Source organism: Palaemon carinicauda, chromosome 27 (assembly GCF_036898095.1).
Source record: "Palaemon carinicauda isolate YSFRI2023 chromosome 27, ASM3689809v2, whole genome shotgun sequence".
Lineage (NCBI taxonomy): Eukaryota > Metazoa > Arthropoda > Malacostraca > Decapoda > Palaemonidae > Palaemon > Palaemon carinicauda.
Genome location: NC_090751.1, coordinates 83340684 through 83367809, shown reverse-complemented (window position 1 = coordinate 83367809; position 27126 = coordinate 83340684). Strand labels below are relative to the sequence as shown.

At 42.5% G+C, this 27126-nt stretch overlaps 2 protein-coding genes across 4 annotated transcripts in view; both read left to right on the top strand.

Moving 5' to 3' along the window:
* LOC137620779 (uncharacterized) overlaps positions 1-7877 on the top strand; it is a 650311-nt gene extending 642434 nt beyond the window's left edge. For both annotated transcript variants that reach the window (XM_068351207.1, XM_068351206.1), the window contains exons 22-31: positions 1187-1462; positions 1971-2303; positions 3093-3301; positions 3644-3838; positions 4083-4327; positions 4532-4764; positions 4893-5536; positions 5736-5885; positions 6184-6313; positions 6555-7877. In XM_068351207.1, coding sequence (XP_068207308.1) covers positions 1187-1462; positions 1971-2303; positions 3093-3301; positions 3644-3838; positions 4083-4327; positions 4532-4764; positions 4893-5536; positions 5736-5885; positions 6184-6288 — 2390 coding nt within the window. In that variant the 3' untranslated portion in view covers positions 6289-6313; positions 6555-7877. The remainder of the gene's footprint in view (positions 1-1186; positions 1463-1970; positions 2304-3092; positions 3302-3643; positions 3839-4082; positions 4328-4531; positions 4765-4892; positions 5537-5735; positions 5886-6183; positions 6314-6554) is intronic.
* Positions 7878-11668: 3791 nt separating this feature from the next.
* The window catches only part of LOC137620776 (uncharacterized), a 218990-nt gene continuing 203532 nt past the window's right edge, over positions 11669-27126 (top strand). Inside the window, exon 1 of one of the 2 annotated variants that reach the window (XM_068351201.1) lies at positions 11669-11777. In XM_068351201.1, coding sequence (XP_068207302.1) covers positions 11721-11777 — 57 coding nt within the window. In that variant the 5' untranslated portion in view covers positions 11669-11720. The remainder of the gene's footprint in view (positions 11778-27126) is intronic. The other variant, XM_068351203.1, reaches the window with a different exon arrangement.

The following is a 27126-nucleotide window of genomic DNA, read 5'->3' as shown; positions in this document are numbered from 1 at the left end:
GTAATTCGAGATAACGTCTCACCCTTCGGTTGAACCACTTCGATCAGTCAGATAGAAAACATCTCGGGGACAGTTGATACTCGGCGAATCTTGTCGGAATATATTTGTCGACTAACCTTTTCACGAATTATAAATTCTCTATCTGGTTCTTACAGCTTGTGGGAATTATGCGCGTTTCATTTTGCTTTCGAAATGTTTTTTCTTCGTCTAATGTGCTCATTTTTTTCAAATTTCGCCGTGACTGGAATAGTCGTAATTAGTGATTATGTAATAGAACGGAAGTGTTAAAAAGGAATATTTGGTACTGTTTATTCTTGTGCAATATGGATTTCCTTTGTAGGTGAATATGACGTTCAGGAAATAAGACGAAAGGGTAGTTAATCAGCTTGTTCAAGTGAATTTTCCTTCTCTGACTACTAGCGATGTCCGTTTTATTAAATCATTAAGTGAATTAACATTTAAACGCCAGGAAGACTTTCGTTGTTTTCGGTTGAAGTGTTCAGTTGGCCGTCGGTGATAAAAGAATATCCAAAGTTGTTTCAAAACTTCGTGTGTTCAGTTGTTTTGTGTCGGACATCTTGGTATTTATTTTTAAGTTTAATACTTTAGTTTCTTTTATTCCTATAAATTTTATCCTGTTGGATGGTTTTAATAGAACTATCTATCGAGGTTTGTAAGAGAGACTATTTTTTTAAATAGTTATACTCGATGAACTTAATCGCACCGTTGAGAGCATTTAAATCTTCGGTTGATAACTGGAAGATAACCAATCATGTTTTATATTGTTTTACTCAACGTTTCCTCTATAAACTCCGCTTCTGGTTGGTCTTTTCATATTAATAGTTAACTCTTCAGTCGTCGCATTTCATTCGACTAACTACATCATTCACATTTTTTTTAAACCCTTGAATTAACTTGATCCGTTGTCGAGATGTTTCTTGAAAAACTGTGTAGCTGCTGTTGCTGTTTCACAGCACGAAAGGGTGACGAAGGTAATTTTTTATGGGTTATTTGATAATTTGTAATCCTGTTTAAGAATTTAATCCTTCACTTACATATTCCCGTTTTCTGTAATGTAATTCTTTACCGGAATTGAATGTATTAATTACATATTCCCGTTTTCTGTTTTATTCTTTGAGACCACACTTCCAATTTATTTATTCATTGATTTCATTTTTATTTTCAGGTGAGCGGGTGGTTGAAGTCTATGGAGGGGTGGCAGCACATGCCCACGCCGCTGCGCACGCCCATACAGTTCAGCCTGTGAGTGTTGGTGGGCGGAGTGGCCATGGTGTCCCATTACGACCTCAGCCAGTTGACCCAGCCCACTTGACCTCGCTTGACCTGGAGAACGACCATCACCCCCACGAGATGCTGGTCACAGACGCTCCACACCCCGCCCATTCGAGGCACCCACATGACCTCAATCACAACAATCAGGTCTTCGGCCAAAAGCCCTCAGGTAGATAGGATATATTGGTGCCTACTGTATATACGTTTATCATTTTATAAATATATATATATATATATATATATATATATATATATATACATATATAGTTATAAATATGTAATATATAACATATATATATATATATATATATATATATATATATATATATATATATATATATATATACATATATATATATTGTAAATATGTAACATATATATATATATATATATATATATATATATATATATATATATATATATATATTTATATATATATATACATATATATATATATATATATATATATATATATATATATATATGTGTGTGTGTGTGTGTGTAATGTATATACAGTAAATGCATATAATTGTATATATTTTTACATTGTGTTTATATATAAAATACACATATTTTGTATAATTTCACTTGATAGAAAGTTGACAAATTTGCACAAAATTTCCTGTAATTCATATTAGGTCCCAATCACCTGCTAATTCTAACCTTGATCCCGGCAGAGGAGGTAAACCACGCCAGCGGGCGGGCAGCTAAGTATATGGTGAACGACACCGGTAACCTGTCTGGCCTTGATAACTTCGGCTTCGATAACGAGATCATTGGCCAGGACAACTACGGTTATGACCCTGGGTACAGCTCGGAGAGGTCCCCCGAGGAGGAGGAAGGGCCTCCTCTCTATTACAGGAAGGCCCAGAAGGAACGGCAGAACCGTGCCCTTGGAGTTGGTGGATCCTCCTCCTCCGGCGGCCACGACAGGCGCTCATTGAAGGTGGGCCCTGGCGAGATCGTCACTACCAAGGAATTGATGAAGCTCTTCCCGTTCATCACAGAAGGTTAGTTCTTTTCTTTATTATTATTATTATTATTATTATTATTATTATTATTATTATTATTATTATTATTATTATTATTATTATTATTAGCAGCTAAGCTGCAACCCTAGTTAGAAAAGCATGATGCTTTAATCCCTGGGCCTCCAAGGCAAATAGCCCAGTGAGGAAAGGAAATAAGAAAATAAATAAACTAGAGAAGATTGAACAATTAAGATGAAATATTTGAAGGACGGCAACAACATTACACTAGATATTTCATAAATAAAATATAAAGAGAGACTTATGTCAGCCTGTTCAACATAAAACATTCTCTGCAAGTTTGAAGTTGTACCGATTCAACCACCTGATTTGGAACATGATAAGGCGTTCTAGATTTATGACTTGGCGATTGTATCAAATTTTGTGCTTCTTATTCAACAAAACTGTAGATAAAACGAAATAAGATTTGGTCGAAGATTTTGTAACATGCTTCCTAATATAAAGAAAAAAGTTTTGAATTATAATCCAAAAGGCATCTTAAGTTATACAGTAGTTTAAAGCAGATTTTAATACTTAAAATAAGCATTTCGTTCTAGTATTCGACAGAACTGTAGATTATAAAATGAGATTTACTCGAAGATCTTGTAACTTCTTAATGTAAAAAAAAAACTTTTGAATGAAATGAAAAAGAAACTCAAATTAATGAGAGAAAACTTTTTGAATAAATTCTAAAAGCAACTGATATATTTTTATACAACTTTTTAAAACTTACATTAAGCAACTAATTAGATTAATCACTTGTGTCCTTAGGTACGATATTTGAGGTGACAGTCATCAAGAACTTGCGAGGGCTGGGCTTGGCCTTAACAGGAGGCATCGAGTGTGACGCGCCCTGCGCCGGCCTCGTTCGCATCAAAAAGCTTTATCCTCAGACCCCTGCTTGGCTCTGTGGTCAGCTGCAAGCCGGCGATATCATCCTTCAGGCCAATAATCACCAGCTCACTGGTTTAACCAGTCATGTAAGGGATATTATAGTTTTTGGTTCTGTTGGAATTACATCTGTGAAGGATTTTGTGGGGGAGGATGAATGGTTTCTTATTGATTTATATTGTGCTATAGCTTTTTCTACCTTCATTAAATTTTGGTTTAGATAAAGATTGGCATTGTTAGTCACTTGAAAAGACATTTTTAAAAGTAATCATTGATCGTTAATATTTATAAATTTGATTAACTTAGGATATACATTCCATTTATAACTGATGGTTGTAGCTTCAAAATCATTTGGGAAAGGCAGTATTGTTTTTGAAGGAAAATCTATGTGGATCAAATCAATTTTTAAACGGAGATGAATTCCTTTGCAGGAGGCCCTTGAACTTCTGCGCACTTGTGGACAGGAAGTAAGCTTAGAAGTGTGCCGTCCTCCCGAAGGTGCCCTGGGGGAGGAAGAAGATACCCCGGATGGTTGCTCCGGCCAAGTGATAGTCACTACAAGCCTGACTGCTCCTAATACTAGTCAAAATTATCTCTCGCCTTCTCCGTCTTTCTCAACTTGTGGGGTTAGTAGGAATATTATTATTATTATTATTATTAGCTAAGCTACAACCCTAATTGGAGAAGGGCTTCAACGAGAAAATAATTCGATAAGGAAAGAAAATAGTCTCCTTAAATTTTGGGGCTTTTACCTTAATTTGAAACTATCATTAGACTTACTGAAATTATAAAAAAATATATGATCTATATTTGCACTGAATCTGCTGCCATTGTTTGTAAGTTTATATTTATTTTGGTTTATTTTGACAGGAGTTTGAAGTGGAATTAACCAAAGTTGCTGGGTCCTTGGGTTTCACACTTCGTAAGCAAGACAACAGTATTTTGGGACATACAATTCGCTCGTTAGTTAAAGAGCCAGCCATCTCTGATGGTAGATTACGCCCAGGTGATAAAATAATATCTGTGAACAACACTGACATGTGCAGCTTAAGCCATGAAGAGGCAATTGCGTTCTTGCGTACCTGTCCTGAAACTGTCACTTTGAAATTGTACAGGTGAGGTAGTGTTTATATTTTGTTGACAATTTAAGTTAATTATGGAAAGATGATTTAATGATGCAATTTAATTACTGACAATTTTGTTGGTGTTATGAAAGTTAATTTTTAGGGTGGAGCAGTTGCATGTGAGGAAATACTGTACCATTCAGTAATGATGAACAGTAATGGATGCTAATGCTCAGATTTTGTTTTTCTTTCCAGGGATCATATGCAGACACCCATTTCTCCAGTTTCTCCAACTGAACCCGATATTATGGTAAAACCTAAAGCCCTTCGCAAAGAAGCTCGGGACATGTTATCCGATCTTGCCTTCAGGAAACAGTCTCCTTGCAATTCTCCAAGTTTGAATGGTGCCACAAGTTCCCCTGGAACCCCAAGGAGAAGACGTCTTCAGAAGACCCCAAGCCCTGATATCAAAAGTGTAGTAGTAGACCGTAAGTATCCATTGCAGTTGTAATCTTGGCTATGGCAACTGTGTAATATGCAAAAATTGTGATTGAGCTAAATTAAGTACTGTATCTTACTGGGTTAGGGAAAACTTATGAAATTTGTTTTTTTGCAGGATGGGACTCTTTGGTCAGAAGAACAGAGGAATCTCTGCCAGGCAGCCCAACTCTAGAAAGTAAGATCTCCCTTAATAGTATAAGAGAAACCGATCATGAGGCATCACCGTTTGGCGACAGCCAAACTGACGACTCCGGTTCAACCACCATTCGTTCTAGAAACTCCTCCTGTGTGTCTTCGTGCTCGCTCACCCCTTCCACCTCTGAATCGTCCAGACCCAAGAGGCCAAGCTTCCTGGACCTGAGTAGTGGTCGCAGCTGTCCTCGCAAAACTCAATTCACTCCCCCTCATGAAATCGACCAGTCATTCCCATCTCCTTTAGGGGCTCAGTACCCATCAGCAGACTCCATCGACTCTGCACCCCAGCTCACATCGACTCACAGTGATACTCCAGCATTCTCACATCTCCAGCAAGGTTACCACAGTGTCAATTTAGGGGCCCCTCACCCTCATGAGGAATCCAGACTCACGAATACAACCTCCGATCATAATATAAGTAGCTATGATGCAGATGGGCCCAGGAATAATGGTCTTTTGAAGTGGAAGGGAATCGTTTTCACACCTGAGGAGGAAGATTCAAACACCGAAGAGTCTTTCAAAGATGATGGATCCACAAGCTCACAAAAGTCACATAAACCAAAGGTGTGTAGTTAAGAGGACTTAAATTTTATGTTTAAGTAAGTTCTTTAATGAAATATCTGAAAATATTTGTATAATATTGCAAAAAAATGTAGTTGTGAGTTGTATGGTGGTTAATACAATTAATCTATTTCAGCTTAACTATTATATTGATGTACATTTTGTTTTCATGTGATTTGATTTGCATGTTTTGTATACTCAGGTCGTGACGATAGAGCTTAACAGAGGGTGGAACAGTCGGCTAGGTTTCTCTTTAAAACCCCAGGGAGAAAGGACAATCATCACGGCGATCTATGCTGATAGTGTTGCTGCTAAAGATGGGAGACTCAGAATAGGAGATATTGTGGTGAAGGTAATTATTTCCATTCATATTCTGTTTTGACTGTTTTAGTATTTTTTGATGTTTTGGAGTACAGGGTACAAGAATTGGAATAATCTGCTGTTTGAATTTGTTGATATTAATTTACTCCAGAAGATACTAGCATTATTCATGTCCCTAAAGGTGGGGACATTATACATGGAATTTTTAAAAAAACTGTTTTCCTTGAATGTGTGGTATTATTCGGACCAGGAGACACTGGTTGATCTACAGTATAGTAATTAGTAACTGTATGTGCAGTTCCTGATCTTCTGTATTCTTTCTATTTCAGGTCAATGATGTTGACGTTATTGGCTGGGACTGCGAATCTATCATAGATCTGCTGCGAAAAACCAGAGGAAAGATATCCTTATCTGTTATACAGTATCCTTGTTGATAGATGATTTCTTCTTCATTCAAAGGTAATGAACTTTTTTTAATGTCAGTGAGTTATATATGAATTAAATCATATTTCGATGCTTGAAATATTTCTATTCATTCATTTGTCAAGGATTCATAATTTTTGTGGCTGATATAAATTATAAAATTTTCCACTTATTTTCCAAGCTGTTATATTTTGTTTCATTCTACCCAAAGTAATTAAATTTAGAGTTCTTAATATTCCAAAGTATTGACTTTTTTTTTCTATATTCTCTTCCACAGTTATGAGACTTTATCTTCTCTTCCTTGTAATCTTCATCCAAGGCAGCTTGGGTATATATTCGAGACAAAGTCAAAAGTGATTGTAGTTAGATAGTAAAAACCAGTGATTACTACTACTATTACTACATACTACTACTACTACATTATATCTCGTCTGAATCGATTTCGCTCTATATAGCCTATGACTTGAGATGTGCAGATTATTTGTCCCAAGAACTTGTTGTCTCGACAATTTTCGACGTTCTTTCATATACTACAACTCTGTTGTGTCTTGAACAAAACCTAATGTGATAACTAACTATCCCTTGGTGAATAGAAACATGAAATCGAGTTTTGGGTGTATGCTATTTTACCATATAGTGAACCTTACTGAGCTTGTATGCCATATGATGTAATTATTAGCTACTGCTATATTGTACTTCTGAGGAGAAAAAGATCTTTCGAAAGAAGTGAAATATTTTAACAAGAGCTTCTTTGTTATATTTCTTTTTGGACGTTGTTGTTGATCTTTAATGTTAATTTTTCCTTAGTTGAAAAGTTGTCCTGATAGAACAGACGAGTGGAGCACAGATTCTAGAGAAAGAGAGCAATATGAAGCTATTAGTGCCAAAGATACAAATTGTGACCATGTTCGATAATATTGTATGTGTGTGTTGTGTACAGTATGTATATTTGCATATTGTGCTTTGTATAAATTGCATAGTATGTTTATATATAAAATCTATATATGTATATATACAGCATATGTTTGCATACTGTATATATATGTACATACACACCTGGATTGATTAAATAGGCTAATGCGATGTAACTAATGTGGATTGCGTCGTTCTAAAGTCAAAAGAACCTGCAACATATATCCATTGTTAAAGCCACTGCATGTGCCATTAATTCGGGATGAAAAAAAAAACAAGTAGATGTATGAACATTCCAGCATGTATATTTTTCTTTATTTTTATGAAGGTTTTCATCTCCTCTTCAAGGAGAATGAAAAAGAATTTTCTTTTTCCTTTTTTGTCTTTCATGTCTTAACCCTTTCTTCAAGAGAAACAAGGATGAGTTGAAGGCAAAGGAGGAGAGTGCCTTGTTAGGGATCTGATCTGATCTTCCTTGTTAACGAGAGATCTGGGCCTCTAAAATGGGGATACCATTCGCTTTTTATGCCCTAGTAAGCAGGTCTTGATGTTTTGGAGAAAAAAAAATACAATCCATTCTTGGAAAGGGGAAGATAACATTTTGTGAGAAGCTATTGAAATGTATTTTAGGACTGTCATCAGATTGTATATAAATATATCTATAAATAAATATATTTCATGTATTATACATGTTGTTTCCTTTTGCCTTTATCTTAAATGTGTAAAGCTATGAAAGCTAGAATTCAACTGTATTACCTGTGGTTACTTGAACTGTATGCAACAATTTGTAGGAAATTAACACCTCATTTTAATGTTAGAAATTGAGGAATTTTAATATGAATAGGATTGGTTCGACAAATAATCAGTTATTTATTTATGAAGCAAATGCTTATTATTTCTATTAAACGACACTAAGTAACCTTCACAGGCTGATGCTTCACAATTATTATTATCTATTATTATCTGTATTAGCTAGGCTATAACCGTGTTTGGAAAAGGATACTATGAGCCAAAGGGCTCCAACAAAGTAATGTTTATTGAGGAAAGGAAATAAATAAAAGTTATGAACAATTGAAGTAACATTTTAAGAATAATAACAATGGAATCAAGTGCTTACAAAAGTTTTTTGTTTCAGTTCATCAAATTGTGACTGTCATTGACAGAGCTTAAGAGAATGACATATGCTTGTTGATAATGTTCCACCTCATAGATGCTCAACATGTGGAACATAGTTGTAATGGTTTTAAGCACTTTCTAAGAACGCTAAGTACGGTTTAGACTTTAGTCAAAAATTTTCCTGTCTGACTGTCTTCCATCATAACTCAATTTTACGAAGTTTCAATTTCACCAGAATTATGATGTTTATAAGAAAGATTCACTGAAGGGGTCATTCTTGTTGGAGCATGTCTGTTGCAACACTGACAGAAGTAATGGCAAACATTACTTATTCGGTGAAATTTTGTTTTGTTTCCAGGGCAAATCCATAAATGAAAAAGATAACATTCCGTGTTCCCCTACAGTAGTTTAAAGTAATTCATGGCGCCCTTCTATCGGGAGCAGGCAGGTAAAAAGTGCTGGATTACTATTCCCAAAATATGTATAACTACTTTACTGTAAGGGCTGTTTTCTTGGTTCTCACATGCACAAACTGTATACATTCTTGGGTATCACATGGTATTCCGGGTTAATTGCCCAAGTCCATATTATTGAAGCACTTAGAAAAGATGGAAAGCCTTCAGTACTTCTTCAAAGCCTTCAGTCATTTGGATGTCTAGTGAAAGCTATTTGTATAGTCTTGATGCTGTATAGTTGAAAGCTCTAGAATACACAGTAGAAGTACACCCCAAGCCTCCATTAAGTTCAGTGACAGAAACCATCAGTCGGGCACCAGTAACCTGTTGAGATACTACCAATAGAGATTTTTGGGCTCCTTTGATTGGTCAGACAGAACTACATTGTATCTTTCTCTCTGGTTATAGTTGACTTTCTCTTTGCCTACACATAAACCGAATAGTCTGGCCTATTCTTTACAGATTCTCCTGTTCTCATACACCTGACAACTTTGAGATTACCAAACAATTCTTCATCCTAGGGGTTAACTACTACACTGTAATTGTTCAGTGGCTACTTTCCTCTTGGTGAGGGCAGAAGAGACTTTAGCCATGGTAAGCAGCTCTTCTTGGTGAAGGACACTCCAAAATCAAATCACTGTTCCCTAGTCTTGGGGGTTAGTGCCATAGCCTCTGTATCATGGTCTTCACTGTCTTGGGTTAGAGTTCTCCTGCTTCAGGGTACACACTCGGGCACACTTTTCTATCCTATTTTTCTTCCTCTTTTTTTGTTAAAGTTCTAACAGGTATATAGGAAATATTCATTTTAATGTTACTGTGTTTGAAATATTTAATTTTTCCTTGTTTTCTTTCCTCACTGGGTTATTTTCCCTGTTTGGTCCCCCTGAGCTTACAGCATGCTTCTTTTCCCACTACGGATGTAGCTCAGCAAGTAATAATAATAATAATAATAATAATAATAATAACTATTCTCCTGTCGACGAGATTCGTTGGCTGTACGATATGTAGGCTAGAACTTCTCTTACATGATATTGGACATCCAGTTCTAACATGATGAATCATTGCATGTCTTAAATTCTAGTCTGACTTTAATAGACAGCCAGTGTAATGTAATAGGAGTAATTTATCGGGGTGGGACACCTTTTATCAATCTTGGTCCTTTATTTATTGTTTTGCCCCAAGACTATACAATAATACAATAAGCTCCCACTAGACATACGAAAGTGAAAATATTAAGACTTTCAAGAGGAAACTGAAGACTTTCTTGTTCTCCAATTTCTATATGTTGACAATAAACGAGCAATATGCAGTGTTAAATGCGGAATACCTTTGAATGCCCATGATAAAATGACTGAAGGTCGTATAGAGAGTAGGGTTCCCCTGCTGTATAGGACCAGAAAAGCATCCCTTGAAGTAACTAAAGTAGGCCTATAGCAGAACCAGGTTGTTAATATTTATTTGGATGTCGCCTAAATTTTAAAATTAATGCAACACCCTTTTTTCAATAGAGATATGGCATGCTATTTATATGATTAACATTTTTCAATCTGATACAGTACCTGACAGGTTAGGGAGCCCACGTAACATTGACCATATTTTAGAGCCAAATATAATACGTTAAAACTAAGCATTGTAAATAGACACAAGGGGGTGGGGGTTAAACTATATTTTTTATGAAATTGATGAAGAATAGTAGATCTGTTTTTTATTGTTTTGTCAGGAATATAGTAAAGAAAGGAATGAAATCATTGAGCATCAACAACTCTGCGAGGAACACCTAAAGAAAATAGTAGGATCATAATTATTAAGTGAAAGAAATTTAGGAGAGGAAATAGAAATATTAGATCTGATGTAGAGGAAAAGACAAAACAGTTTAAGAGGAAGATAAACTCAAATAACTAAATAATAGAGGCGCCGTTACAAAGCTATGTATCAACGCCGAACCAGAACTTGAGTCAGTGTCCGTCACTAAAGTATCCCTAGTCAATGCACGAGTCACTAGCAGCGTGCCAGATTGAGAGATGCCAATTTCACAAGATAAGCATTGAAATACAGCATATGAATTTAAATGGAAATAGAAAAAAACATCAATACATTTTTCCTAATGCAAATTTTTTTGTATTCATGGTATAGTCTAGATTTCTATCAAGCCTGATTAAAAGTATATCCTTCATAGTTTGAACTTTGAAAAGAACATTGGTGGGAATTTTCCATTTGGCAAGAATGGTCACTAGTCGGACTCAGGAGTCAGGTTTGTTTACCTTTAAAATCGACAGTGACTTCTCAGTGCCCTACGAGTAGAATTCGAACAACTTGGCCAATCTTATCTCTAGTGATAAAATTGCCTAATGTAATAATAATGTAATTAAGACAAAATTTAATATTTTTATTATAAATGTATTGAATTTTTCAGTAAAAGTTTACCAAATTTATTGTGATATAGTTTATAATAACCGGATTGAAGTCATCGCAGAGACGGAAAAATTATTTTATGACTTTTAGTGTCAAACGGATTACAACCACACAAGTAGAAAAATCCAACTCTCAATGATATAAGTTGAGGTGGGATTCTAACAAAAAAAGTCTTATTCGCTCACTGTTATCAAATTGGTGAACTGAAGGTTATATAGAAGAAGCTTAGGTCCAGAAACCCGAGAAGTTTGGTACTATTGTATATAAACCACTTAATACACCATTTGTCTGTTCATAATCAAAATCGAACATGACAGCCTTTGGACAAGGTCAGCCTAACCCAAAACCACTGAAGGTATTCCATCTGATTCAATATTCGTCAAAATTGGGTTCCAGAACTTTAAACTTATGTGTGAGCCTTGTAGTAATTGGACTGTTTTGTGAGAATAGATAGCATTCTTTGTGACAAAGAGCCTGTGCTGTCGTAAGGCCAGTGCTAAAATGAAATTTTGACAGGCCTATGTTACCATTGATCAATCTCGGCCAAGATGGATTATGACAACGATGAAAGCAAGGATGACCTTGACCCTCAAGATTTAATTAAGGTAAATAGTGATAATTAGTACTTTTGAATTTACTTGAGCCAAGGGAAATTAACTTTTATCTCTTAACTGTACTGAACTTGATTCTCTATCCAACAATTATGGGGGACGATGGGAATTATTTTGTACCCTTTATGGTAGCCTGAGTTTAATTCTTTATTTAACACTTGTTGGGGCCCATGATGGAAAAGTAACTTTGGTAAGTGTTTGATTAGACTCCCCTCAGTCATTTTTGTTAGGCTATTTGTTTTATTGCTACCAGCCTACAAACTCCAACAGTAATGGGGTTCCCAAGATGAGAAACGGGATTTTAGGTGGTGTCTTGATGCCCTATATCGGAGGTGATATTTATGATGGAAACTCACAAGTTACAACTCAGCTTTATTGGATATAGCGGGACACAACGACTAACAATACACACAGACATCTAGCGGTAGCATTAGGAATCATGTAGCTGTTGGCAGCGTTCTCAACAATATTAACATCATAATTATTAAATAATCATTAATAATATAACATCTTTTCTTCTTTTAAATTTACACTTATTTGGATGGATTACCCCAGTTAGAATGCTACACTGAATTTACTTTGATAGGTTATTGGTTAGGACTACAATCAGCTCTAAAAGTTATTCACATTCAAAACATTGTACACTATGATGTATATGTGGTTGAACCTGTTCACAAATAAAATATTCATTCTTGGTACGAAATTCCACATGCCATTTGAGAAAATACACAACAGATTGCTACACTTCTTAATCATAATGTAAGGACAGTGAGACAAGCGTCACCAAGATTAACTGATACTTTATTCAAATGTGCATAGGAGTATATTACAAGGATGGCGCTGGCGCCAAATCAGATTGAATTGCCCGCCAAAATATGTTTTCTTACACTTACAAATATACGAATTATGAGTTAACAGAAACATGTAATGAAAGAATACATATGTCAAAATGTAGCTCTGATAGAGTGGAATACATATACATGGGAAACCACGGTGTGGCGAAAGGAGAATTCAAATAAATAAACAGTTTGTTGATTTTCTGGACGACAAAGGGAGCGGTGTCCTTACAAGTACTCCCCCCCCCTCCAAGACATCGGGCGGCGTAGAGGGCTGATGATCAATCTTCGTATCTTTTCGGGCGTCGGAGGGTTCCTCTTGTTTTTGAACGGAGGGGCGCGCCGGCGGTCGGCGTAAGGATCTCTTCCTCTTGTCGTCGTTTGATGATTTTTCTTTCGTTGGGCGCCTTGTTTTGAGGTGGCACTCTGGATCTGCCAGGTCCGGCGGAGGCGGTGTCGCTTCCTTCGAGAAACGCTGGTTTCACGCGGTCTATTGAGACCCAGTCCTCTTGGCCATGGACGTCGAGAAGGAAGGCTTTCGTTGTCTTCTTAATTACCCGGTAGGGGCCTCGATAAGGTCTAGTTAGTGGTTGTCGATGAGCGTCGACACGGATGAAAACGTACCCGCAGTCATCCAGGTTTTTTGGCTTGAAGTGCTTGGTTCTGTCCTGGTAAGTTTTGAGACATGGCCTGAACTTCCTGGCGATGTCCCTTAGGTGATCCAGCTGCGTGTCGTCGGTTGATGAGGGAAAGAATTCGCTAGGAACTGCGAGCGCCTCCCCGTAAACCTTTTCGGCGGGCGAAGGTTCGCCGTCTGCGTGAGGGGTGGTGCGAAGGCCGAGGAGTTCCCAAGGAAGTCGTGATTTCCAGTCCCCGTCGGTGCAGCTCGCCATCAGGGACGCCTTGAGGGCGCGGTGAGTTCTTTCGACCATGCCGTTTGCCGCGGGGTTGTATGCTGTGGTGCTGTGGAGCGTCGTCCCTATCAGGTTCGCCAAAGCGAGCCATATTTCTGAGAGGAAAGCGGGGCCTCTGTCTGTCGTGATGTCGTCAGGAACGCCAAACCTGCTCACCCAGCTTGACAGGAGGGCTTCGGCGCATGCTTGAGTCGTAGCTTCAGTCATCAGCGATGCCTCCAACCACCTCGTGGAGCGATCGATGATCGTAAGCAGGTAGCGAGCAGATCCAGAAGGGGGCAATGGTCCCATGACGTCGATGTGTATGTGCCCAAAACGTCTTTTTGGCTGGGGGAAATCGCCATTGCCCCCTTCTGGATCTGCTCGGTGTGACGGCTGACTTTGCTTGACTGGCAGTTGATGCATGACTTCGCCCATTCCCGGGCGTCCTTTTTTATCCCTGGCCAGACGAACTTTTCAGACAGAAGGCGAGCGGTGGTGCGTCCTGAGGGGTGTGAAAGTCCATGGATGATATCGAATATTTTCCTTCTGCAGGAGGCTGGTATCCAGGGACGTGGGCGGCCGGTGCTGGTGTCGCAAAGAATAGTTACTCCTGCTGGTCCGAGGGGAATCGCACTTATCTTGAGCGCGGATGGCCCCGTCAGGTGATCCTGTGCTTCTCGGTCGGTGCGTTGTTCGGTTGCGAGATTGGCGTAGTCGATTCCCAGGTGGATTGCGTCAATTTCAATCCTTGAAAGGGCGTCCGCAACTGGGTTTTTCTTTCCTGGGACATAACGTATGGTGCACCCGAATTCGGGGATTGTTGCGAGATGACGTTGTTGTCGGGAGGACCATGCGTCTGTCGATTTCGTGAAAGCGTGTACGAGGGGTTGATGGTCCGTCGCGTTTGTGAAGGGAGTGGCCTCCAAGATGTGCCTGAAGTGGCGGACGGCGAGGTAGACGGCGAGGAGTTCCCTATCGAAGGTGCTGTATCATGTTTCGGCGGGTTTCAATTTCTTGCTGAAGAATGCCAGCGGTCGAGAAGAACCATCGACGAGTTGCTCCAGCATAGCCCCACAGGCGACGTTGCTGGCGTCGGTCGTTAGTCGCAGGGGCGCGTTGTCGTTGAAATGAGCCAGGGTGGTGGCATTCGCGAGGGCATCCTTCGTCCGGGCGAATGCCTGTTGGTGGGGCAAACCCCACTCGAGTTTTTTCGCTTTTCCTTTCAGAACGTTGTCGAGGGGTGACAGGGTTTGTGCGATGTTGGGGATGAAGCCCCTGTAGTAATTGACCATCACCAGGAACTCCTGAAGTTGGCGGATTGTCTTAGGTATCGGGAACTTTTTGATGGCGTCGACCTTGGTTGTCATCTTCTAGGGAAACTGCATGGTGCTCTACATTTCTTGGCGTCGCTGCCGAACTGTTGGTGGTAGAAGCACCATGCTGGGTTAGTCCTAGGGTTCGGTCGTGTTGGTTGCGGCAGTTTCTTTCTTGATAGAACGTTGATCTCTTCGTCCTCAGGGGCCGTTGCCGAGGAGTCTATGGAAGAGCAGCTGGTGAAGGAGGAGAACGAAGGAGGTGCTGACGATGATGCTTTGGAGGCCTCATGGAGCTTTTGAGCCTTCGACAGGAGTTCGTTCATCGGGAGCGTGTCGGCGTCTGTCAAATAGGGCCTGATGTCCTGTGGTAGGCGTCGAAGAAAGATCTCGCGAGATAAGCTAATCTCACGTCGTCGGCCGTTGCTATCTGTTTCGGGGAGCATAAGCAGGCCGGATAACTCGTCCCACGCCTCGACAGGAGAGGTGTCACCCATGGGCTTGCCGGCAAGGTACAGGACTTCCTGTGCCCTTGCTGAGACGGAGAGGGAGTAGATACCGATGAGTTTCGTTCTCAGGTCGTCGTATGAAACTTGGCCGGCCTGGGCGTCGAGCCATGGGGAAATCTTGTCGAATACCTCTTCAGGTATGGAGGTGAGAACGATGTCAGCCTTGGCGCAGGAGTCGCTGAGTCTAGCGACGCGGAAGAGTACGTCTGCTCTCAGGAACCAGGAAGCGGTGTTGTGTTGAGAAAAGGGCGGCAGTTTGACTTTGGGCGTGGAGGCGAGGCCGTTGGGTGCGATGGGCGTGTTGCTTCCTGCATCGTGGCCAGACGACGAGTCGGCGAAGAGGTGAGAAGTTGATATGTCGGTTAAGCTCATCCTACTGCCTTACATGCACCGAAGTGTGGGAGAACCAAAGGCAGGCTCACGCTTAAGGTAACGGAGTATAGAGAAGGTAGCCCGGCCATAATAAGTCCGTTAATGGCAAAGCCAAAACCGCTGATGCTACTTTCAACTCCGGGGTCACCAGTTGTAAGGACAGTGAGACAAGCGTCACCAAGATCAACTGATACTTTATTCAAATGTGCGTGTGAGTATGTTACAAGGTACGGACGGAAAGGTAGGATGGCGCTGGCGCCAAATCAGATTGAATTGCCCGCCAAAATATATGTGTTTTCTTACACTTACAAATATATGAATTATGAGTTAACAGAAACATGTAATGAAAGAATACATATGTCAAAATGTAGCTCTGATAGAGCGGAATACATATACATGGGAAACCACAGTGTGGCGAAAGGAGAATTCAAATAAATAAACAGTTTGTTGATTTTCTGGACGACGAAGGGAGCGGTGTCCTTACAATAATATTTATATGACGTTAGGGAAATTCCGCACAACATCAATACATTTCATAGTCAGAATACTTAGAGGGTAATTCATTTCTGGTTGACCTTGTCTGTCTGTTACTTACAACTTCGTTTTCCACTTTGACAGGATTTTCAATTTCATTACCACTAAGGTCAATAGTTACTGGTTCATTTACCTGGGGCATATGCACATCACTTGGGGTTTCTTTTAATTGAACTCTATTTCTTCTAAATAGCTTGCCTTCGCTTTCAATTAGATATAACCTCTCATCTAATCGTTCCACAACTTTTCCCTTTTCCCTTTCCTTCTTGCCCAAAACATAAGGTTTAAGACGTACATTGTCTCCTTCATGCAAAATACTTAAATCTTTAGCATTTTTATCATAATAGAATTTACTCTTAGCATTTTTTAATCTTTTCTTTTCCTTAGCCAACTCTAAATTTATATTTTGATTCTCAAGTAACTTAGATAACATTGGTAATTTGGTACGTGTTCTACCTAGGCTATACTGTGATGGGCTAGCATCTTTATCACTAGTAGGGGTATTCCTATGGTCCAAAATGGCTAGATAAGGATCTTTATTACTTTCGATAACTTTTCTAATTAAACGCTTAGATGTTTTCACTGCCGATTCGACCATCCCATTAGATTGGGCATATGTAGGGCTACTTGTTCTATGCTCAAAATCATAGTCAGTTGCGAACTGTTCGAAATCCTTATTTACAAATTGGGGTCTATTATCACTAATCATTACACAAGGCAATCCACACCTAGCAAAATGAGATTTAAGTTTTCTAATCACTGTACTGGCTAATGTATTTTCTAGGTAGTCAATTTCCCAAAAATTGCTGAAGTAATCAACAGTTATAAGATAATTATGTTTTTCAATACTCATTAGATCAACTCCAACCTTTTGCCATGGTCGATCAGCAATTTCATGATTAATTAAAGTTTCCTTTTGTTGAGCACAAGGGAATTTATTACAAATTTCACATGATAAGATGTATTGCTTTATATCAGAGTTCATTCCTGGCCAATAGATACATTCTCTGGCTCTTCGTAGACAGCCCTCAATTCCTATATGTGCTGAATGGACGACCTGCATTATCTTATGTCTAAGGTTTAATGGAATGACTATTCTATTACTCTTAAAAATTAACCAGTCTTGAACTGAGTACTCATCCTTGGTATGACTATAGGCTTTGACTACATTAGGTATCTCCTCATTTCCTTCTGGCCAACCTTTCAAGATTAATGATTTCAAAATTTGCAAAGTCTCATCCTGGTCTGTTTCATATTTAATTTCATCAAGACGATCTTTTCTAACTGGTAAATGTTGAAGCATATTAACGTGCTCAAATTCACTTTCTTTATAATTGTCTAATGGCAAATAAGATCTCGAGAGTGCATCAGCCACATACATTTCCTTACCTTTTTTATGTGTGATTTCAACATCGTATTGTAGAATGTTAAGCAACATTCCTTGCAGTCGCTTGGGAGCATTACACAAGGGTTTCAAAACAATACTAGCTATAGGTTTGTGGTCACTCTCAACAATTACTTTACGACCATAGACATACTCATGAAATTTCCTAAGACTAAAAACAATTGCAAGTGTTTCCTTTTCAATTTGTGCGTACCTTTTTTCGGTTTCTGATAAAGCACGGCTAGCAAAAGCAATTGGTTTGCCACACTGTAACAATACTGAACCTAGCCCATTTTGTGAAGCATCACACTGTATGACAAGGTCTAAGTTAGGGTCATAGTACTGCAGTATTGGGGCATTAGTGATTAGCCTTTTTGACTCTATGAAAGCTTTTTCTTGTTTTTCTGTCCAATTCCATTCGGTATTTTGGTGAGTTAATTTCCTTATTGGTTCTAACACCTCAGATAAATTAGGAAGGAATTTACTTAAGTAATTAATCATACCTGTAAACTCTTTAACACCAGTTACATCAGTAGGTGGTTTCACATTCAGGATAGCTTCCACCTTTTTAGGGTCCGCCATGAGACCTTTACTTGTGATTTTATGACCTAAGAAAGCAATTTCAGATTTTCTTAATACGGCCTTAGACTTATTAAGTTTTATACCCTTGGCCTGGCACCTTTCCAAAAATTTGATTAGCTTACTATCATGGTCTTTAACAGCTTCCTCATACGTTTCACCTACACCACAAATTAAAACATCGTCAGCAATACATACAACACCATCAAGATTCTCAAGATTCAAGAGTAGCTGTTTTTGGAAAATCTCACCACTAACATTAAAACCAAATGCCAGTCTGAGCCACCTGTATCGACTAAAGGGGTTTGAAAGGTGGTTAAAACTCTAGATTCTTCATCACGAACACAATGCCAATACCCATTGGCCAAATCAAAAGATGAAAAAACCTTTGCCTTTGACAGTTGGATAGGATGATGTTCCCTTTTCAACGCCTTGTTTAAAGCTTGTGGATCAATACAAATTCTTAAATCCTTATTTTTCTTTTCAGCTACAACCATCCGACTCACCCAGTCAGTAGGTTGGTCAACTTTAGCAATTATCTTTTGTTTTTCCATTTCATTTATTTTCTTACATACTCTGTTTTTAAGGTTAATTGGAACTCTTCATTTAGGAATCACCACTGGTTCTGCATTTGTGTCAATGGTTAGTCTAACCCCATTTTGGAATGTACCCACATCAGTATTAAATACATTGTCATATTTATCAAGTACATCTTTAGTTGCAGAAATATTTTCATAATTCACTGTAATAAGTCCCATTTGCTCTGATGTTCTTTTACTTAATAATGGAGTGTATTTACAATCAACAACCAAAAATTCAAGGTTATATTTCTTCCTATTCTTGCAATTTCTAATTACTAACCTGCATTTTCCCTTAGGCCTAACTGTGTCTAAAGTCCACACTTCTAGGGTAGTGTCACAAGGCTTTAAATTGACATTGGGAATTAAATATTGAGGAATTACATTTACGCTAGCTCCACAATCTACTTGAAATTTGATTACTTTACCATTAACTTCAAAATCAGCTTCAATTAGCTTATCCTTTTTACTATACACTCTAAGCAAATATTCACATTCAGATTCATCTGAACTGTTCACTTCAAAGTCATTGTCATTACCTGATACATAATTTATTTTCCTACTTTTGCATTTAACAGCATAATGATTATAATTACCACATTCTATACTTTTCTTACGCCATTCATGTTTTTCCCCACAAAATTTGCAAGGGCGCAACTTACTCGTAGGAACACTGGGTTTACTGGACTTAAGCCTACCTTCATTGTTTTCATGCCTAAGCCTACCATCATGGTCTGTGTTGTGTCTGCTATCAGTAGTCTTCTCCCTTCTAGACTTTTCTCTCACTTTGGCCACACTGTCATTGGTCTGGCTAGGAGTAGACTTGATGACGTCCATCTGCCTTTTGCTTGCTTGAAAGGCCACACACAAATCCAATGTCTTCTCAAGGGTAAGGTCTTCGACTTCAAATAATTTCTGACGAAGCTTGTCCTCAGTATATCCAAACACCACTTGGTCCCTCAGCTGCTTGTCTCGTTGGTTACCATAGTTGCAGTCCTTCACAAGAATCTTCAATCTAGTAACGTAGGTTTCCAATGTTTCGTTTGTTTCCTGCATACATCTTCGAAACTTGTACCTTGCCACGAGTTCGTTCTTGCGCAGAGAGAAATAGACGTCGAATTTCGCCAAAACATCCTTCAACACATTGGCTGGATTAGGGTTACCGGTTGCTGGGACTGGAAATTCAAAAGAGTTGTATATCTGTAGAAGTTCTTCACCTCCAATGTTTAGAAGTAGGGCCACCTTAGTCTCTTCAGGTTTATTGTCCTTTTCAGAAGCAAGTAGATAAATCTCGAACCGTTGCTTAAAAGACCTCCATTCACGTTCGTTGTCGGCCCCTAGGCTAGCAGTGAATTTTGCTGAGGCTGCAATACCTTCCGTCGATGAAGCCATGTATGCCGGTCAGGGATGCTCAGTATTTTTAGGCTTAAAACACAATATCTATACTGCATAATATTTGCTTGGCGAATTCTAGGTGTCGTTTTTAATCCCGTCAGCTGCCACCATGTCTTGATGCCATAAATCGGAGGTGATATTTATGATGGAAACTCCCAAGTTACAACTCAGCTTTATTGGATATAGCGGGACACAACACTAACAATGCATGCAGACATCTAGTGGTAGCATTAGGAATCATGTAGCTGTTGGCAGCGTTCTCAACAATATTAACATCATAATTATTAAATAATCATTAATCATATAACAGGTGGGATAAAAGGAAAACTAATAATATATGGTAGATGCTAACAGCAGAACCCAACAACACAACAAGAAAATTATCCGACAAAAAATTAATGCAAAAATGCCAATTAGAAACGACACTTACCGAGTGTTCTTCTAATTGAAAGTAAGTGTCCTAAATACAGTATGTTAAGCATTACAGTTTACATTGGGATTGACATTACTGGCAGTATCACACCAAACTTTGTAAGCCTAAAATTAAAACATTTAATTTAATTTGGGGCTTCCCTAGGCACCACTAGTTGCGGTGCTATTGTTACCCGACACACAGAAACATCTGACTCCAACAAATAAGGCGAAATAATATGACATCTTAGGTCAGTTTAATACAGTACTGTAATACTAAAACATATAATAGGTAATTATGGTATCGTAAATAGTAGCCCAAAATGGCTGCATGTGCAGCATATCCATGTTCTGCTTGGCATAACTGAAGAGCAGTAATATAATGTTTATTTGTGAGTAAATAACATAAGAGGGGTGGCAAATCATGATGCTTGTGATTACAGCATGCTTAAGATTTAGAATATGGTGCTTGGAGAAAATATTGCTCTGGGGAAAATGGTGTTCATGACAAAACCGTGCTCGAGAGAAAACTGTAAGGCTAAACATACTGTATTTATGACACTTAATTTCCATTAGAACACTGTGTTTATGTAAAAATTTTAAATTTTCTGAATTATTATGTCAGTCATATATAAAAGGAAGTTGTTCCGTAACTGGAATACAAACCACGCTATTTAATAGGGGTATTACTTTCGGCGTCGTTGAACTGACGAGCTTTTAATTTTTAACGAAGGTTTACTACCCACACCGCTAGTTAGCGGAGGTAGGGGTGGGTAGCTTGCTAGCCCCATCCTCACACACCTGTGCTTGAGCTCACTTTGCTCTCGGCTCGGATGGTGGTCGGACGTGTCTGCTCTCATCCTCACCGTCATATTGGCAGCCATTAATGCTTTTTGTTCTTTCTTTTTAAAGATACTGTGTACATGAAGTTGGCCTCTGCGACCATGCGCACCTGCCCTGGTTTTCCCGACCGCCCCTGTAGAACATCCATGTCGGCGGTCGAGACAGATCCTCCCCCCTTTTGTCAACAAGTGTAGTGAGCGTAGGGAGTGGTCTGCCTCTCAGTGGGAGAGGTTTTCGCGACGCAGAGGAGCCTCTAGACAGATCTTCCATCACTGCACCTGCTTTGGTCCTGGACCTCTCTGCAGATCGTTCGCGGTCTCCTTCAGTGGAAGGTTGTCTTTTTAAAGGACACGTGGACCTTCCACCCAACATCCCTGCCGTTGCCGTTTCTGCATGGGCCTAACAAGGCTCCACCTGAACACGCTATTGTGCGCCAACAGTTCACGCTCTACGTTCCCACGCAAGCTGACCACCGCTCATCAGTAGCTCGTCAGGCCCCATCACTAACAGCGCGCAGATCATCCTGCTCGCTCTAATACAGGGCATCATCCTAAAGCGCTTACGCGCCAATATGCGCCTAAGCGCCAACAAGAGCATAGATCCCCCAAGCACCATGTGTGCCCTCATGCGCACCCACGCCAACGATCTCCTGCGCATCAGGGCTCTCCTGTGCTCATGCCCCCTGTGCCTACGTGCCAACGATCTCCTACGCGCCAGCCCCCACATGCGCGCCAACACTCACCTGCGCGTCAACGTTCTCCTGCGCGCCAACATTCTCTTTCACGCACGCATGCGCTCCCTACATCAAGCTCTCCTGAGTGCCATATTGCACACCATCCTACGCGCTAGGTAAAACCTGCGCAGCAACTTTCTCCTGCACGCAGGCTTGTAGATGAGACAGCCATGCTGCCCTCACCCGTGCGGCATCCCTTACCAATGCGCCAGCGCTCACCTGTGCGCCAGCCTTCTCCTGCGCACACTCACAAGGATATGCGCACGCGCCACACTTCTCCTAAGGATGCGCGCCAACATTCTCCTGCGGTCCCGCGCGCCCATCATGAATCTACTGGGCGCCCACGCGCTAGGGGACATTCTCCTGTGCGTGCGCACCCTAAGTCTTTGGCAGACGCGCACGAACACTCTCCCGCGCACATCATGATTCTTCTGCGCGGACACGCACGCGCCATCAGTCTCCCACGCGCGAGCACCAATATTCTCCCTCGCGCGAGCACCATTATACTCCCTGGCGCGAGCCTATGCATCACAAGGAACGACGTCTGGCAATGTCGCCATCGCCTCATTCCCATCCCCGCAAGTGCATACCACCGCGCATTGTGGGAGAAGGGAAACTTCCAGAGGGGTTCAGGATCCCAAAGCTACTAAAGGCGAACTCACCTATTCCAGTGACTCGTCCCAGGGATCCTTTGGTCCCTTTCCATTCAGGGGGTATGTCTGTGAGCCAACAGCCCTGGTTCAGTGCCCTGATCAGAGCCGTAACTCAGGCTTTTAAGCCTTTCCTCTTTGATTTAGGACACGGAACCATGGCTTCCTCTACCCTGCTGAAGAGGAAAAGAGGAGTTCTGGACGCGGTCACTTCCCCCAGGGCGAAACTGATTCCACGCAGACCTTTGAGGCAGGTTCCTCCTATTCCTTGGACTGATTCTCCTTCCCTTTCAGACGAAGATCTTCCGCCACCAACAGAATCACGCAAAGAGAGTCTTTCCCCCATCGCACCAATGGAGGAAGCCTCTCTCCGTGCCGAGAGTTCCACACAGTCCGGGATTAGGAGGAACATGCCACCCTCATCAATGTTGGAGTCTTACATCCTTCTCCGGAAGGAATCCAAAGACTCCAAAACATTGCCTAAGTCCTCCACTAGGTGTAGGATGGAGCCAGCCAGCCACTCAGGGAATGTCCGCGATTCTCCCCAAGAAGAGCCTTCAGGGATAGAAGGAGACTTCGCTGCAAGCCCTACAACAGGAGGAGACCAGCAGGAGTCAGAACACGTGTTTTGGCAGGTTCTGACTCTAATGAGGGCTTTCAACGGGTTTTCCGACCCAGAGAACCCGCCTCGAGAGGGCAAAGACACGGTCCTAGACCGCGTCTTTGGTACTAAAAAGCCCTCTAAGACCAGTGCAGCCCTGCCCTGGTCTGAAGGGGTAAAGAGTACCAGGGACAAGATCGCCCAGCAGCTCTCCGAGATGTCCTCTACCAACCGTTCCGGTATAGTAGGGTAAAGCAATTTTGGACAGAGGCAGTTTTGGACAAGTAAGACAAAAATTGGACAGTTGCAATATCTCTAAAACTATTTATAATTTTCAAAAACTATAATGCTGTTAGAAATTTCCCAACCTTCTAAGGTCGTCCTTTCACAGGACTCGCTGACCTTCCATCCTCCAGACCTGCTGACCTGCCGTCGCCGTTCCTGGCTGCCGATGCACTGTGGGCGCCGTCACACCCTGTTATTAAACAGGCAACGGTCCCTTCGGGGCATAAGGGACTTGAGCATAAGATTGTCTCAGTCCCTTAAGCGCCAGGTACTCCCTGCGTGCCAACGACCTGCAGCAGATGTTCCTGTCTCAGCGCGCCAGCGCTCACCTGCGCGCGTTCTTGCACTTGCTGTTTATCCTGCTATTACGCGCCAGGGTTCCCCTGCGCGCCAGCGCGCCCCTGCAATAGTTCCTGCAATAGCACGCAAGCGTTCACCTGCGCGCAAGCGCTCTCCACTGGTTCCTGTTTTAGCGCAACAGCGCTCTCCTACACGTCAGCGCTCTGCTGGGCGTCAGCGCACAAAGGAAGTTCCAGAAATAGCGCACAGGTGCTCACCGGACCTCCAGCACTCTCCAATGCCTCAACGCGCGACTGCGCACATGCGCACAACTGCTGTCATAGCGCGCCAGCACTCACCTGCGCGCCAGTGCACAACTACGCGCCAGCGCACAGCCCTGGAGTCTCCTGAGATAGCGCACAGGCGCTCACCAGGACTTCAGCGCTCCCCAAACCGACAGCACACTTCTGTGCACCCGCATCCTGATGCACACCAGGCACGCCCACGATCTCCGGATCTGGGCGTAGTTCCAGTTGCTCCTGCTCGCCAGGGCTCACCTGTGCGCCATCGCGCACAGTCTCCATCGTGCGCCCACAAGGCTGCGCAAGCGCGCCCTCGCCCACTGCTTCAGCTAGATACACGCGCCGCGCGCTAGAGATATTTCACCTGCGCGTGTGCCCAACGTTTTCGCCCTCACGGGCCCTTCAGCAAGATCCTGCGCTCCCGCGCGTGAGAACAATCACCTTCGCGTGCGTGAGAACTCATCCAGCCTCCTGCGCGCCACCTGTCATCGCCTGTTCAGGCCGCCACGCGCCATTGCTTGCCTGCGCGCCATCGCTCGCCCGCGCGCCTGCACACACGCGCCCGCGCGCGAACATTCTCCCGCACGCGACCCAGGGCAGGGCCCATCGCGGAACTACCAGCGCGATTTGCAGCGCAATCCCACACGTGAGGCCACAGAAAAACGTGCGGCTAGGTCATCATCGTCTCGTTCCCCACCCCGCAAGCGCAGAACAGCGCGCTCGTCGGAGGAGGGGAGGTTTCCGGATAGGTCCAAGGACTCTTCTTCTTCTGTTTCAGCATCTTTACAGGCGAACCCTCGTTTGGTCACTCCTCCTAGGGATCGAACGATCCCCTTCCCTCCAGAGGGAGTGACTGACAGCACGACTGTCAGTCAGCAGCCCTGGTTTGGTACCATTGTCAGAGCTCTCATGCAGGTTTTTAAGCCTGTATTCTCTGAACTTGGTCACAAAACAGTGGCGGCTTCGTCTCCCCTGAAGAGGAAGAGAGGAGTTCCTTCCGTGGTAACTTCTCCAAGGGCGAAACTGTCTCCTCGGAAGTCCTTGAGGAAGGCTCCCTCTCCTCCCCAGACTTTCTCTCCCTCCCCTGTGGATGAGGATTTCCCGTCCTCTGGAGAGTCAGGTGTGGCGGGTCATTCCCCCATCACACCAATGGGGGAAACCCTACCTCTCCCCGAGAAGTCTTCTCAGGTAGGGGTTGAGAAGAGTCTTCCATCATCACTGCTGGAGTCCTGTATCCCTTCCAGGAGGGAGCCGAAGGACTCGAAGACTTTGCCTAAGTCTTCATCAAGGATTAAACAGGAGCCAGCCAAGACCTCCGAGAACGTCCGCGAGTCCCCCCAGGAAGAGCCTCTAGGGACAGGAGACTTTGCTGCCAGCCCTTCATGAGGAGAGCTACAGGAGTCAGAACATGCGTTCTGGCAAGTTCTGACCCTCATGAGGAGTCTCAATGGGTTTCTGGATCCAGAGATTCCTCCTCATGAGGGCAAGGACACGGTCTTGGACTGAGTCTATGGTACTCAGAAACCCTCGAGGGCCAGTGCAGCTTTGCCCTGGTCACATGGGGTTAAGAGTGCCAGAGACAAGGTCGAAGGCCAGCTCTCTGAGCTAGCTTCCTCCAGCCGATCCAGCACCGATAACAAGCTCCTCCCGCCTCCTCGCATCCATCAGAGGAGGTACTTTGAGATCGTGGAGGAGACTTGCTTAGCTCTTCCTTTGCACCATTCTCTGGAAGAGCTTACTGGGGGAGTCCCTCTAGAGAGACTCTCCAACCAGCAGGTCTCGTATTCGGCAACGGAGATCCTGAGCCAGGAGAAGGTAGCAAAGTGTGCCATGTAGGCTACTTCGTGGCTGGACATCTGGCTAGGGTCTCTGGGCATCCTGGTGCGGTCTGAGGTCCTGTCCAAGGAAAGCACCTGGAAGGCCTTGGAGACCTTTTTGCTCTCAGGCATGCGTACCATCGAGTTTCTAGCCCACTAAGTCTCGAGCTTGTTGGCTAACACTATCTTGTAACGACGGGATGCAGTGGCTGAGAGATTCCATCAAAAGGTCCCCCAGAAGGCTCAGACATTCTTCCGTCCTCGGTAAGCATTTGTTTGAGCCTAAGGACGTGGAGCAGGCTGCTGAGAGGTGGAGGAAGTTCAACCAGGATTCCCTTCTCCATAGGGCCCTAACATCGAGGCCCTACAAACCTCCAGCTACCCAGCAACCACTTCCTGTTAAGAGTATGAAGAAGGCAGCTGCAGCAAAGACAAAAGTGTCTAAGCCCTTTCCTGTCAAGGACAAGAAGGGCAAAAAGTCCTCTAGGGGAGGAAAGAATCCTAGAGGGAGTGGTCGTGGCCGCAAACGCTAGGATTGGCAGTCCCCCTGCATGTCCACCAGTGGGGGATGCCTACAAAGTTGCGCGACAAGGTGGCAGCAACTCGGGGCCGATCCCTGGACGATTTCAGTAATCAGTCAGGGATATCGCGTCCCATTCACGACATCTCTACCTCCCCTGACAGCGGATCCAGTGTCGCTGAGCTCCCTTGCCATGGGATCGGTAAGGGGGCAAGCCCTTCGGGCAGAAGTCGAGACCATGTTGAAGATGGACGCTCTCCAAGAGGTTGTCGACGGGTCCCCAGGCTTCTTCAGTCGACCCTTTCTTGTAAAGAAGGCGTCTGGAGGCTGGAGACCAGTCATCGACCTCTCAGCCCTGAACAGGTTTGTCAAGCAGACCCCGTTCAGCATGGAGACGGCAGACACGGTCAGACTCGCAGTGAGACCGCAAGACTTCATGTGCACACTGGACCTGGAGGACGCGTACTTCCAGAACCCAGTCCATCCGTCTTCAAGGAAGTACTTAA